This window comes from Pollicipes pollicipes, unplaced genomic scaffold (assembly GCF_011947565.3).
Source record: "Pollicipes pollicipes isolate AB1234 unplaced genomic scaffold, Ppol_2.1 Scaffold_3319;HRSCAF=3898_pilon_pilon_pilon, whole genome shotgun sequence".
In the NCBI taxonomy this organism is placed as follows: Eukaryota; Metazoa; Arthropoda; class Thecostraca; order Pollicipedomorpha; family Pollicipedidae; genus Pollicipes; species Pollicipes pollicipes.
Window position 1 is genome coordinate 48,864 of NW_023596266.1, and position 14,335 is coordinate 63,198.

At 60.4% G+C, this 14,335-nt stretch overlaps 1 protein-coding gene across 1 annotated transcript in view; it reads left to right on the top strand.

Annotated features, from left to right (window-relative positions):
* Positions 1 to 438: 438 nt before the first annotated feature.
* The window catches only part of LOC119091149 (RNA-binding protein Musashi homolog Rbp6), a 39,399-nt gene continuing 25,502 nt past the window's right edge, over positions 439 to 14,335 (top strand). Inside the window, exons 1-3 of the mRNA XM_037213812.1 lie at positions 439 to 531; positions 5,195 to 5,243; positions 12,334 to 12,416. Of these exons, the coding sequence (XP_037069707.1) occupies positions 439 to 531; positions 5,195 to 5,243; positions 12,334 to 12,416 (225 nt within the window). The remainder of the gene's footprint in view (positions 532 to 5,194; positions 5,244 to 12,333; positions 12,417 to 14,335) is intronic.

A 14,335-nucleotide genomic window follows, 5' to 3' on the forward strand; every position in this document is an offset into this window, starting at 1 on the left:
AGGTGCACCGGCGCTGAAGCGGCCGCCGTTCCGGGCGGCCGGGCCTGCCGTGCACCGCTCCGTCGCGCTCCGCGACCTATCGCGTGACCCGGCGACCTGCGCCGGCGGGACGCACGCTCCGGTGACCCACGCGCCGCCGCCGCCGCCGCGCCGCGCCCTGCCGCGCCGCGCCCCGCTCATGCGGCGCGTGTTTTGCTCGCGCCGAGTCTTGTAAGAGCAGTCGGCGCCTGTCCGGACGGCCGGTGTTTTGACAGCAGTTTCCCGACGGCGCCCTAATCGCAGCCATCCGAGTTTTTGCCGGCGCTCGTGCGGACATGCTGTTCGCCGGCCGCCGCTCAGACGCGCGTTGGCTGGCGGTCGGTGCTCGGGACCGGGCTGACTGACACCGTGACACTGACACTGGCACCGCTGACTGACACCGTGCTCTCTTCCTTCCAGATGGTCACCCGAACCAAGAAGATATTTGTGGGCGGCCTCTCCGCACCCAGCACGCTCGAAGACGTCAAAAACTACTTCGAACAGTTCGGACGGGTGAGTAAGACTTGTAACGGCAGGTTTTTGCCGTAAATCGTCGCAGTTTTTCCTGTTTGCCCTTCGTTGGCTGACACCTACCAGCGCCCGTCTTGTGATTAGACGTTGGTTTCTTTTATTTGCTCAGGGTGGCAGGTGTTTTGATAACTGAACAGACCGGCGCTTTAGCATCAATGACAGCTGCCGTCCAGCCGAAAACACACCCTTATTTTATTATTAACGCCTCTGTTGTGATATATGGATTACTGACGATGCGCGACTACAGTGGTAAAGGTTCCCACCCTGCATACACAAATCAATGCTTTTACAATTAAAGTCCTTGGATGCTCCCGGGAAAAAGCAACATGAGGGCATTGAAGTCATGTCTGGTCGCAGCACTGGTGCGCCCGACAGAGTACAAATCTAGCTCCTGGTGCCTCGCCGTCTGCAGATCGGCGCGAGGACCCATGGCCTATTCGTCACGCCCTTCAACGACTAGGTGCGCCAGACGCAGCACTGCTGCTTTGTCCGACCAGCTGACCCGTTATGGCCGGGCGCGCCGGGCTCTCTCCAGAGAGCGGGCTGCGCGTCTCCGTTTTGGCCGCGGAGTGCGTGTTGGCCGCGGCACGCTCGGCGCCCCGGAGGCGTGGAGCGCGTGAGCCCAAGTGCACGCTCCACTTGCGCGCTGGCCGAGCGAAGTCGCGTGGAAGCGCAGCGCGTGTAATTGGCCATCGAGCGGCCCCCGCCGCCGCCACCGCCGCCCCAGCCCTGCCTCCGCGAAGGACACGCCTTGTCCTCACTGGGGGACCCCCTTGTCCTCATTAAGGACGCCCTCGCTGTTAAGGCCGTTGGGACGCGTCAGAACGTGCGGCTCTTTAGGGCGCTCAGACTCATGAGGACTCCAGGACTGATGTCACTGGCGTCGGAAATGCTTTTTCAAGCTCTTTCTTTCACGCCCCTGCCGTGCGTGAGATCTGGGAGGCCACTCGTTAACTCTCCACCACTCATGGGTGCAGTTTCGTTTTTAATTGTTTCATTCCCACGTGCCCTTTTTATTTCATTTCATTAACTGATGGGCGAACTACGCACTTGATCCAAAAATAGCCTATATAGCGATAGCACTTCGCCCTTACAGCACTCTGATCCATTCCGGTTGTGGGGGCATATCATCCGTTTGACAAGTGATAACACTCTAGTGCTTGATCCTCTTGAGTTTGGACACTCTAGTGCTTCCCCTCTGCTCGTGTCCGCTCTCGTTCTTTTTCGCTGCGTACAAAAAGCGCTGGCCTGCGCCTGCTCGGAGATAAGTGGCGGCCCGTCCAACGGCCACAGAGTCGCCGGTCGGCCTCATGACCGGGCGCTGGGCGGTTTGAGCGACGCTCTCCGACCCGGACGCCGCCTCTTCTGCACTGGGCCTCGCTCCGGCGTCACCGCCCGAGCGGTGCGGCGATCGTCAGCGCAGCAGCCCCTTTCGCCGCCGTCGTGCCGCTCAGGGGGCCCGGGACGGACCGCCTCCAGCTCAGCCGCGGTCCTCTCCCGGGGACCGCCGGCCGGGACGCGCTTGGAGCAGCCGAGCAGAACTGGGACACGCCTGTGGTTCTCAGCTGACGTTGCCGGCGCGGTCCGATTTCTCGTCACTCCGTCGTACACTTCACGGTCACGCAGTCGCGGCACCCGAGAACCCAGCTCATCCACCAATCAGTCATCACTTCACGGTGCGTTCGTGGCGCACTTCACATTCGCCTCTTCTACGCGCCCTGTTGTCCGCTCTGCCGTCCCTTGCCTCGCCGTGCGTCGGGCCGCGCAGCGCCGGCCGTCGCCGTGGCTCGCGCCCGGGTGCTGCGCTGGCGCCGCTCGGTCGCCGCCGAAGCGAACCGCCGGCCGGCCCTGTGCCCATTCGGCGCCGTTTTTCCGGGCGCGTGGGCTGGCCGCTCTTTGTCTGGTGCGGGCCGCGGCGGACTCCGGCCGGCGCCGGCGACGCTCATGACCCGGCCGACCCGCACGCCCCGCGGGTCATTCAGGTCATCGTCATGGGCTGGGGCGCCATAAAGCGCGACCTGCGCTGACCACGCGGCCACGAGTCTGTATTTATTCGGCCACCGGCATTTATTTCGGCCCGCCGTGTAATCCAAGACGGATGCTTTCGCGTCGTTAGCCGCGTTGAGGCGACGTCGTTCGTTGCTGCTTTAATGGGGTCAAGAGACCGGGATGGTGCGGAGAGCGGCGGCGCGACCGGCGGGAAAACGCCAGCCAAACTTCGACACCCGTGCTCTGTGGCGGCGCGGCGGCCCGGGCGGCGGGAAAACGCCCATTGCGCCCGCCGCCGTGGCGGCTCGGGCGGTGGGTGGCCGCCCCGTCGCAGCTCGCCGCCCGTGCCCCGTGAGCCGGTGCCGTGGCACGGGTAGGGCGGCCGGTCGGCGGGTAGCCGCCCTGTCACAGCTCGCCGCCCGTGCTCCGTGAGCCGGTGCCGTGGCACGGGGAGGGCGGCCGGTCGGCGCCTTCAGCGGAGGTGCTCGCCGCCCGTGCTCCGTGAGCCGGTGCCGTGGCACGGGTAGGGCGGCGGTCGGCGCCTTCAGCGGAGGTGCTCGCCGCCCGTGCTCCGTGAGCCGTTGCCGTGGCACGGGTAGGGCGGCGGTCGGCGCCTTCAGCGGAGGTGCTCGCGTCGCGCGGCGGCGAGAATCAATAGGGCCAACTTGAAGCCGGGCGTCGGACGCCAGACTGTCCATATGAAGCAAGCCGGGGCGCGGCAGCTGCGAGCAGCCATATTGCCGCGAAGCGTCCGCTGTTTTGTATGTCGCCGGCGCTTGAGGCCCGCCATCCCGCCGTCGTCGGGGGTTAGTGCCCGCCAACAGAGAATGAACGATATATAATGTATCGACGGAGTCCTTATTGAATTTTACGTGATTATTGGGAAGCCGTACTTAGTGAATACAAATTGCTTGTTATCATGATGGATTGTGCAGTATGTGAAAACTTCGCCGAAATGGACGTAAGCATTTGAGCTCGATGAATCGTGAGAGGTTAATGGCTTTCCTCCCGACAGGACGTCATATTTCACGCTCAATGTAGGAACTACCATACTTCTCAATGTCATGTTTGAGGAAATAATGGGTCAATCGAAAGCCTTTCATTGCTGTCAGACGTGTTGAGACCGAAAAGGATACTAAACTAGGTCCAAGGAAGAGATGAATGTAGTATGTGCACGTAAACCAGGCAACGCTCAGTGTCGGCGCGTGCATGTCGTACGATTCGGCTCAGCTTTTGAGGTAACCGCGGCGTCATGCGGCACCACAGCAGCGCACCTCCCCCCCCCCCCGCCATCCCCCCGCTCAGTGAGGTGAACTACTCTTGGCGGCGAAATTTACGCGCCATTTCCGCGCTTGGATCCTTTCATTCGGTCAGTAGTAAATGTTTATGTTCACTGAGCATGCCCCCAGTGTCGTTGGTGTACACAGTGTAATGGACAAGCCTACAGCCGTGCAATGTAGTGGTGAAGTCCCGCTTAGTTCTCTTGAAAGCAGGCTTGTTTTATGCAGGAGGCTTCGGCTTTTTCGGATGTATGCGGCGCAGGTGTTGATGGATTATGTCCGTGTTGATTGTTTATTCTGCACGGAGCAAATACAACGGTAGGTCGGCTAGCACTGGCTCATACGTTGCCGTTTGGTAACGGCTGTCAGATCCCAAGATATTCGCTCGTCAATTCTCAGGGTTGAATGTCTCTCCGCTTCGAGTAGTGCTTTGCCAATTGGATGCAATAGGAGCCCGAGAAGCTTACAATGGCTAGGCCGTATCAACCCGTCACAGTTTTCCATTCGGTGGGGGTAAGGTACGCTCTGTCAAAATATGACCAAATTAAGCCGCACCATTGTCATGCCTCTCGCCTCCAACTGGGTCCCACAGGCTCGTCGCCGCGTAATTTGCAGAGCCCCCACTTAACATAGACATATTGGGTATCCATTTCGGTTCTTGATGAGCTTTTTTTGCATGACAAAGCCAGCTAAAGTAGCGGGGCTTCGGAGTCATTGATCGGCGAGGACGGTGCCAGGCGCTGCTCCTCCCGGGTGAGCCCTGCCCTCCCCCGCCCTCCCCCACCCTCCCCTGGACCCTGGTATCACTCGCCCGCAGCCTGCTTTGCAAGCTCTTTGACACAGCACCTTTGATTTCTCCCTGGCCGTGCCGCCGCCATATTTAATTTCCTTTCATTTCCCGGCTTCCTTTTTGGTGAGCTTATCTGCTCCACGCGGGAAAGCACGACTTTCTGACGTCGCATAGCGCTACGTCGCGCTTGGAAGCAAGGCCGCTTGCCGACGCCACTCTCGTGACAGAAAGATCTGCACACAGATTTGCGCTTGGCAGTGACGTCTCTTTCGAGCCGCCTCGCTGGGAGACGGAATTTGCGTGGACGTGCTGCGCGAGGACGATGTTACCGAGTGATGCCCAGCGCAGAGCCGTGCGGCACCGCCCGGGGCGACGATATGCGTCCGATGTACATTGATGTACATTGTACATGTACATTGACCAAAGCATAGTTTGCGTATCGGTTGCTGTACATCGGTGGATCCGTTCTATCAAAGATTCTGCAGACATAAAATTCCGGCCAGCTGATTCTGTGTGATCATATTGCTTAGGTCATGTCGTTCGCAGTGGTGATAAATTGTACTGACATCCCTGTTTGCTTTTTCAGATAGAGGATGCCATGCTCATGTTTGACAAGCAGACCAACAGACATCGAGGTAAGACCGGTAGTCGGGGATTGTTTTCATCCCTACTACAGTTGGCACGGCTTCATTTTCAAAGCCACTCGGAACGCCTAAACCATGTACCACTACGGCGACCTGTGTTCGTTATTTGATAGCACAAGTTTAATTGTAGCAGTCTGATTTTACAAGAACTGATTTGGCTGTGTAGAAAGTTGTTTAATTTCACTGGCACTGCGCGAAAAGGTCGGGAGCATTTTTTCGTTCGGAAATACGGAAACTGCTCAGCAGCCGCGCATATGTCACGGTGGGGTTCCCCCGCTTGCAGACCCACGTGCTGGTTTGAGGCAAACACACTTGCGTACGGGTTTCAATAATCGTTGACCACTTCTCAGGATTGCTTGCACTCAGCCGTTCTGAGAATGCATTTGTCGACGGTGCCGCATTGACCGGAGGAATTTCGACCGGCGCGACCATTTAGCCATCATTGTTCGAGCAAACCTCGTTAATTAGATGAACTCGCCTGAAGTTGCGCGGCGTTAAAGCCAGACGTCCTGTTGTCATGACAGAAGTCTGCGACGGCGCGGCCGGCGTGGAACGTCCGTCCCGAAGTTGGCGCTTCGGGGCTTAGTCGGAGCGGGGGGGGGGGGGGCGTGTCCGAGGAGCGGGGAAGGGGGTGCGCCGGTCCGGTGCAGAGCTAGGATTACAATCGCGGGCTGCTTTATGGCAGTTTGGATGAGCTCGGCCTCTTCCAATTCCTGGCGATGTTCGATCTAAATTTGACCGAATCTAATACCGACTGGACTCAAGCGATAAACTTGAATAGGTGTTTGAAAGACCATTCCCTTGGAGGAGAGTTGGCATTCAATTTTCAGCCGTCCATTTCCAGCTCGATATTGTATCGCGTCTAAACCATGTGTCGGAATCGCCGTACTCCAGCCGTAGCAGAAAATAGTCAAACTTTCCGCGAACGAAATTCCTTCGGCTGCAAAATCGTGCAGCAATGTGGAGAAACGGCCGCAGAAAACATGTCTCTCGGCATGTATGTTTACCCGGTGTGTTTGTGTATTCGTTTGTGGTTGATGTTTTTCGTGCTGTTAATTTTTTCGTGGCCGGCTTCCCGTTGAAATATTCCTGCGTTGTGATGATGCAAGTTATTACCAGTTCATCAAAGTCGTTTAATGGAGAAGCTTTCATGAAACCGATATACTTGCAATGCTCCCGTAAATGTATTCATCATCGTAGCGTCTTCTGGTTCCTTCCAACTGCTAGTTACGTAGTTAAGTGCGCAGATTGCTCAGGTCACCTGGCGCCCACCCGCGACCCCATTTACACAGGACACAGTTTCTCCTTTGATATTTTGTTACTTGTAATAATACCGGTTCTCCTGCCGCGGACTTGAAATATGAACTCATCGCGTACAGTCTTAATTGGCATGATTAACGCACGTCACTGACAACGCCCCGACACAAGTGCGCGTTCAACAGTCGCACGCCGAATTCAGAAAGTCCGCCAGATTTTTCCGAAGATCGTTAAAGGCATTCCTGCGCTGGTATGCTGTAACGCGGCGCAGATGACTGCATCACGACGGCGGAACACACATACCTAACATCTCTGGTCTCCGGACCGCGCATGAGCGGGATTATTCCAGAGCGAACTGTCGTACGACACCACGACGCCCGTCGGCCTGTTGTTTCGAGTTTTCCACGACTGTTTTTGTTTCCAAGCACTCCCATTTGCCCGCGGGCACGGCGGACGGACGCTGGACAGGCCGCGTTGGTTCAACGCCCCTCTCCCACACTTCGATATTTTCTCAGCAAACACCGCGTGCCGGTTTGGATTCGCCGGCGCCTGCGCCGCTCGACGTCGATGACGGCCGTGCGTGATCGGAGTGCCGCTCGTGAGGCGCGGGTTGCGCCCGGCGTCACGAGCGCGACGCGGCCGCGGCCGGAACGCCGCCGGGCTCCGACGCCGCGCGCCCGGGCGCCCGCTGCCTCGCCGGCTGCTCCTCGTCCTCCCACCCCCATCCGGTGGGCGCTGACGGAGAACCCGCCGGCAGACCCATCTAGCGGCGGACGGCCGAAGCTGCGGCCGGCCGCGTGCGTCCCTGGGGCAGCGCGCTGGTCCCGTCGGTGGAGTGTCACCAGGACCCGTCGCCTGACGCCACCGGCGGATCTGCGGACCCGATTGGAGCACAAATAAGCTGACGGGGACCGCTGTGTCGCGCGTGACACGCACCGCCGGTGACCGGCGCGGTCCGTTGGCCCCGCCGCGACAGGACCCGTCCGGACGGATAACTCCGCGGTCCCGGCGCGGTCCGTGGGCCCCGCCGGGACAGGACCCGTCCAGACGGATGGCTCTGCGGGCTCGCCGCGGTCCGTGGGCCCCGCCGCGACAAACGAGGCGCATTCACGACTTGATGGGACGCGTCAGCCACTGATTGGACGCGGACGACGCCATCGTGGGTTAGCACGGCGCCTCCCCGGAACTGATATCCCGTCGTGGAATTGTATTTGCAGACCTCTCATCATGGCGCATCTTTCTTCGCGACTTGATGAGAGGTATGCACCATATGGCTGGGGTGATGAAAATCGCTGCAGGAGCTAGCGTCATACACAGTTTTTTATCGTAGTTGTTGCAAGCTCACGTGCAAGCCCCGACAGCGTTGGCCAAACGTTTGCACCGTCTCGGAGAGTTGGGCTCAGCGCCTGAATCCTGATTAACTAAAGATCTTTAACAAGATCGCATTTTGAGCTTTTTCATGCTGGACTCGACTTAAATGGTCTCGGTCCTGCTTTTTCAACACCCAACAGAATGGCACTGCTGTTTTAATGACGCTCGTTTCTGACGCACTATGCATCCATCTGCGACCTAATTCGGGTGAACTCCAGGCCATCCGAGCAAAAACCAGGCCGCTTGCATTCCGTGTACAGCATGGCACGGCCGGGCCGCCGAACTGAATTCATTCCGCCATTCCGCCGTCGCCTCGTACTCCGTCACTCGTTAGCAATTGGGTGGCTCCGTATCGTCAACAGTCCATTCCGGCCATTCGGGGCATTCGCCGGCCGTCGAGGCGCGCAGCACGCGGCGGCGGATGTTCCGCCTTGCCCGTGCAGGCGAGGAGCGGCGCGGTGGCCGTACCCAAGTGCCCCCATCCTGGGGCCGATGGAGTCACGGAGGCTCAGTGGCACCACGATGGTCTTGTGCAGCCGGGCGGGGACCGGGCGTCTCGAGCCTGCGCAGTTCCACGCGGACCGACTTGGAGAGACCTCTCGCCGTGTGTTGTCCGCGGTCCGGCGCTGCCACGGCTGGGACGCGGTGGTGGTGCGGCAGCGGCTGCTCCTGCGCTGGTCCACTGCTGGTCCAGCGGTTGTGTGCCGTGAGGGTCTGGTGCTGTTCCATGCCGGTCCTGTTCTGCTCCGGCGCCGCTCCGGCGGCAGTCCAGCAGTGGTCTGGGAGTGGTCCGCCGCTGGTCGCGTGACGCCCGGCGGTGGTTCGTCGATGGTCCGGCGGTGGTCTGGGAATGGTCCGTCGGTGGTCGGCCGCTGGTCACGTGACGCCCCCGGCCGGTGGTCCGTCGGTGGTCTGGGAGTGGTCCGCAGGTGGTCCGCCGCTGGTCACGTGACGCCTCGGCGACGGTTCGGCGGTGGTTCATCGGTAGTCCGCCGCCGCCGGTCACGTGATGCCCCGGCGGCGGCCCGGCTGCCGGTGGGCCCGGGGCCGCCGCTGGACGTGCGGGGGCGAGCGGCCGTGTCGTTCGTGAGTCGTTAGCGGCGCTCGGTGAGCCATCGCGGCGTGCCAGGTGTGGTGTGATAATTTAATTGTCTGTTTTTGCCGTCGACCCCGCCGCTCGACGTGGAGGAGATGCTGTCCCGTCCGCCCTGGTGGCATTTATCGGTACTACATGAACAAATACGACGCCAGTCCCTGCTTAAGGGACCTCGTATGTTTTGGACGACTGGAGCATAGTGGTCATATTACACGTGGCAAACACGAGTCGCTCTATTTTTGGACAAATGGCTGGGGTCTGGTTTGGTCTGTACATAAACCTGTGCTTGGTGCAGAGCACATCCATCCAACGGTAATACGCAGCACTGCGCGAGCAACACTCTGTTTCGCGTCCAGGGCTGCTTCAATTACAACTCGATCAATCCCACGTCTTTGCTGCGTTCAACCACTACTCGTCAGTGACAATGGTCGGTGTTTGGACCAGCTCGTGCTTCGGGCAGTTGTATGGAGTGGGGCGGCGAGGGATGCAGCACGATGCTAGAGTTTATCCACGTGCCCTAAACCCTAGCACGATGCTAGGGTTTAGGGGACGACTCGCATCCGCCAGTGACCCTGCGTCACCAGCGTTTCTCCCCATGGTGTTGCTGCGATGAACTCGCGCTGTCCGCGAGCGACGCGTAACGACCCCACCCGGGGGCCGGGTCAGCACTCTGCGCGACTGGCCGAGTGCGTCTGCCAGCTATTGCTTGCCAAGTGCATGACAATGAATTGGCATGTACGGAAATACGTGGAATACGTGACCAGTTTTGCCAGCGTTTCCCACACTGTGCGCTTCACGTCAGCGATGCTGGCCACGAATGTTATGTGGGAACGACAAGTCGGCGTGGGGTTTTTACGACCTTCGGAGCTCACAAACATTGTGCCAGTAATGGCTGGATATTCGTTGTGTCAAAGGTCATGACATCGGGAGCGCATTGCCCCACCTGACATCTGGGTCATGCAAAGCACCTGCCCGCCTGCAAGGGTCCGCCCGCGTCTATGACGTGTTTAGTGCAATGTCACACATTTTAGTGCAATGTGCTCAGTCAACGCTGCAGAGCGTGCTTCACGCTGTGATTGTGGTGCCTGCCGTGAACTGTGCGGCGTCGCGCATCCATCCACTTCCACCCCATCGTGCGTCGATCTTAGCGTCATGGCGCGGCGCGTGTGGGGCGTTGGCCGCCACGGCGGCGCTGTGCAGCGCGGACGAGCGGACCGTCAGGGGAGAGCACCCGTGATGCGTCCGTGGCCCAGACCGTGAGCGGCGCCCCCGCAGCGGGCGTCGCCGGGCCCGTCCTCCGGCAGGCAGGCAGGCAGGCCGCTCCTCCGCCGCCTGCCTCGCCCTCCCGCCGGCCGGCCGGCGCCAGCGGCGGCGCGTCCCTCCGGTGGCACTCCCGACGGGGCGTGTGTGCGATGATGGCGGCGGCCAGCGGTGCGCGACCCTCCCCGCGCCCTCCCCCGGCCTCCTTCGGCCCTCCCCCGGCCTCCCTCGGCCTCCCTCTCGCGTCCGATCACCGGAAATCTCCTCGTGCGGTGGTCCTGATTGATACCGGCCTGGTGCGCGGCGCGGCGAGGGTGGGCGCGTGAGGGGTCGATCGGCCCGCTCCCGTCCGCTCGTAATGGGGCTTCACCCGTCTTGTCGCGCGCGATTGGCGCGGTCATCTGGCCCTGTCGGCCCCGGCCGCCGCGCCGGGCGTCAGGCCGCGCCAGGATCGCGTCGGGACGGCACGGCGGTCTCACACCTCGGCCACCACCCGCGCCTGTCGGGTCAGCCACCATCCATGCCTGTCAGGTACACCAAACGCTACAAACAGCTGTGTGCCAGATTCTGATCAGACCTACACGGATCACCACAGATGGGCACATGAACCTTGCCAAAAGGTCCGCATCAGATGATCACGGTCAGCACCAAATGGTCAAAGGTCCGCACCAGATGATTACAGGGCCCCCCGTAAGCAACTCGCCTGGATTTCCGTGAGAGGTGGTGGCCTGTGGCAATACTGTGGGGACCGGTGTTTTTCGATGGGAAAATGACGAAATGTTGACTTGCCCGAGCAAACCGGGTGTTATCGCTTCCACACCCACCTGCCCCGAAGCCGATGGTCCCGCCTGGTCTCGCACACGAATAGATATCAGCTGTCAAGAGCGCTGCTAGAGGCATGGACTGCGGCGCCTGCAGGCAATGTAATGGTCGGGTTCACAGACATTAAGTGCGACTCCTCGAGCGTCGGAAAGCGCTGCATTGGCCGTGAACTTCGGGAAAGTTCTAGCGATCTGGCGCGGTTCTCAGCCGAGATGCTCGGCCCGGACCGGGATGGTTTACTGCCATCCGCTTCGTGTTTGTGCAGCTTGTGCATGGTAGTCCACGGCCGCATTAGCAAGTAGATGGGAACAGCGCAGTCCAGGCGCCATTGGGTTGCTTGGTCGGCCTCCGGTCACTCGGTAAACGCTGGCCGGTTATTTTCCCGGCGCCGGCCGGACTGGTCAGTGCCGTGTTGTGCCTAGTCAGCAGGCGGGCAGGATGGGCAGACGGATGACCCGTCGGCACTGAGATCAATACGCGCCTTGCTCTTTCTCCTCTCTCTTTCTCTCTCCCGCCTGTCCTCTCTGTTGCCGCCCTCAGCGGGCCGGCTTGTGCCACCCTCTGCGGGCTTGTTTGCCCCACGCTCTGCCGGCCGGCCGGTCTGTCCCATCCTCTGCCGGTTGGTTCGTCTCACCCTCTGCCAGCCAGTGCCGCCGCCTTCTAAACCCCTGACTTGTGCGCCGCTGGGCGCCGACCTCGCGTGGCCGCCCCACCAGGCGTCGTCGCGACGGCCGCTTATTTATCTGTTTGCACGCCCTCGAGATGGAGGGGCGCCATCGTGGCGGCGGCGACGAGCCCTCGGCGGCGGCCTTTAGTGGCGCGCGGGGAGCACCGTCGGCCACCGCGCGCGGTCATCATTTAATTCCGACTGCTCGCCGTCCCACTCGGTCAATTTGCCCCGAATCTGGACGGGATATTTCTCTGAACTATTTGCACAGAACAATCGTATCCCCCGCAGCACTGCTGGGAATGGATCCATATGTGCCGGCGGCAGTCGCCTGCAATGATAATAAACCCGTGCTCTGGGCGGCGAATCCACTCGGCTCGGAGCATGGCCGGCCCCGCCGAGACGGCCGTCGCTCGCGCTGAATCATAGTTATAACGTCGCGGCCAGAAGATTTACATGGCTCCCTAAGTGTCGATTTCCCGCAGCCTGGCCGCCCTTACGCCGCGGGTCCATCGGCCGCGCGGAGGAATTTGTCGCCGATGATTTGGCCCGCGTCGATGGCGACGCGCCGCGGCCGTCCCCAGCTAACCACCGGCCCTCTGTCGCAGGCTTCGGCTTCGTCACGTTCGAGAACGAGGACGTGGTCGACAAGGTGTGCGAGATCCACTTCCACGAGATCAATAACAAGATGGTGAGTGCCGTTCTGGGCTGCGCTTCGGCGCCTCCGCGGAGGGTCATGGCTTCCGGTCGCCCCGCGGGCGGGCTCTTTATGGGCCGCACAGCGTGGTCTAGCAGCGGCGGCGGGCCCAGGCGACTGGGCTTTTCAGATCTGATGTCACAATCTGTCGGGATACGGCGGGCAAGGGCGGGACGCAGTGGTGAAGTTTTTTGATGGCGTACGGGCTACTGTTCGTGATTTGTATTGGTTTTTGGTAGTCTGCTCAACCACCGTCAGCAAAAGGAAAATGGTTTAGTGTTCGACGTAAGGTATCAAAGAAAGTACGCAATTTCTCGTGATCAAAGTGTGTGGAGTGTGTGGTGCTTGCAACACAGAAATGACCGGGCGCTCTGGCGTTTTTTGTCCGCAATTTTCTGAGCCCGGGTGCTTGTGCTGTCACAACGTCGATCATTGTCCCTGATTGGCGTCTTATGGTAGACTGGTCTGGCGTTTTATGTCCTAAACGAATCTTGTAAGCCGCGAAGCCCTTTCGTTGTTTCAGCATTGTTCAATGAAACGTTCCGCAGATTTTTAGCGAAAAAAGCTTGGAGCAATAAGCCGATGAGGCTGCTTTGTTCGGCCATTTTTGTTGGCCCCAAAGAGAAAATCGTCCACGGCTCCTCTCTAAATGCGGGGCTTTCTTCTGTGTCGCATCCCACCGTCGTGCCGTCGGATTGGCAGAGTGCGATTACGTGTGGATCTGCGACGGGATGGAGAGGTATGGGGTACCCTCGGCTGGAAAAGTGAAGGAAAACGAAAAGGCCTAAAGCTAAACAGCGTGGGCCGTCCGGAGCGTCGGCGTCCGGGCGTCGGGCAGCATGTGAGCCTGGAGAGCCGCTCTGGGTCCGCTCGGCGCTCGGGGAGGACAGGGCAGGGCCTGTGCTCTGATCCGGCCGGCTGTGTGCGTTGGCACCGTTGCCAGACGAGCCTTCCGTTGATCGGCCGTAAAAGGCGGCGAGCCGCGGCGAACGGCGGTGGCCCGCCTGCAGCCGGCGGCCTGTCTGCAGCCGGAGCGTCGCGGCCGACAGGAGGGCGGCGCCGCTCCAGCGTCGGCCGCGACCCGACGGCGCGGTCCGGCGGCGCGGCCCGCAGCTCCCGCTGTCGGGACGGGGCCGTCGGCACGCGCGTCCCACCGGTACCGGCCGGTCACTCTCGGCCGCCGCCGCCGCTGCCGCCAACAGCTCGAGTTTGTTGGGTGGCGGCGCGAGCGGTCGCTCAGGCGGCTCGTCTTAACCGGAAAATCGCATCGATCGACGCGGCGAGTGTGGCAAATAACAGTGAAAGTAAAGACAGCAGTAAAAACGGCCGGGTAAAGAGAACTCGTTCCGAGTTTGAGCTGGGCTGAGCTGCGCTGGCCTGGTATTTGCGTCGAGTCAGGCCGCATATTGGTGCCCACTGCGCATGCGCTGAGTTCAGGAGGGCGCACGGGGTCGGCCAAGCTGAATAATTCAGATCCGCGCCTGAATGGGATCTGTCGCGTAAGTGTATAGAGCGCCTGACGGAGCGGGATTGCCCGAATCGGCAGGCGCCGATTTCATCTTTTCATTCTGCTGACAAGGCGCCCACTTTTGGAATAAATTCCGCATTGAGAGGGCGCCCGGGCACCGACTTAAGCTCCGAATGAATCGACCGGGCTTTTGAATGTCTCGCCATCCAAAATAGTTTGCTGGCAGATTTATGTCCTTTGTGTTGTGGAATCAGCGCGAATGGGTCTCACTGGGCCGCACCGCGATAGGCTGCCGCACACGCAGACTTCAAATAGAGTTGACACTTCAGCCAGTCGAGGGCCCGCAATGGCGGGCGCTCAACCATTTGGCTCCGCCACCGGTGCGTGCTCCGAATGATGTGTCATTAACTTTTATTTTCGTTTCGAATTTTCCGCAACGGCGTTC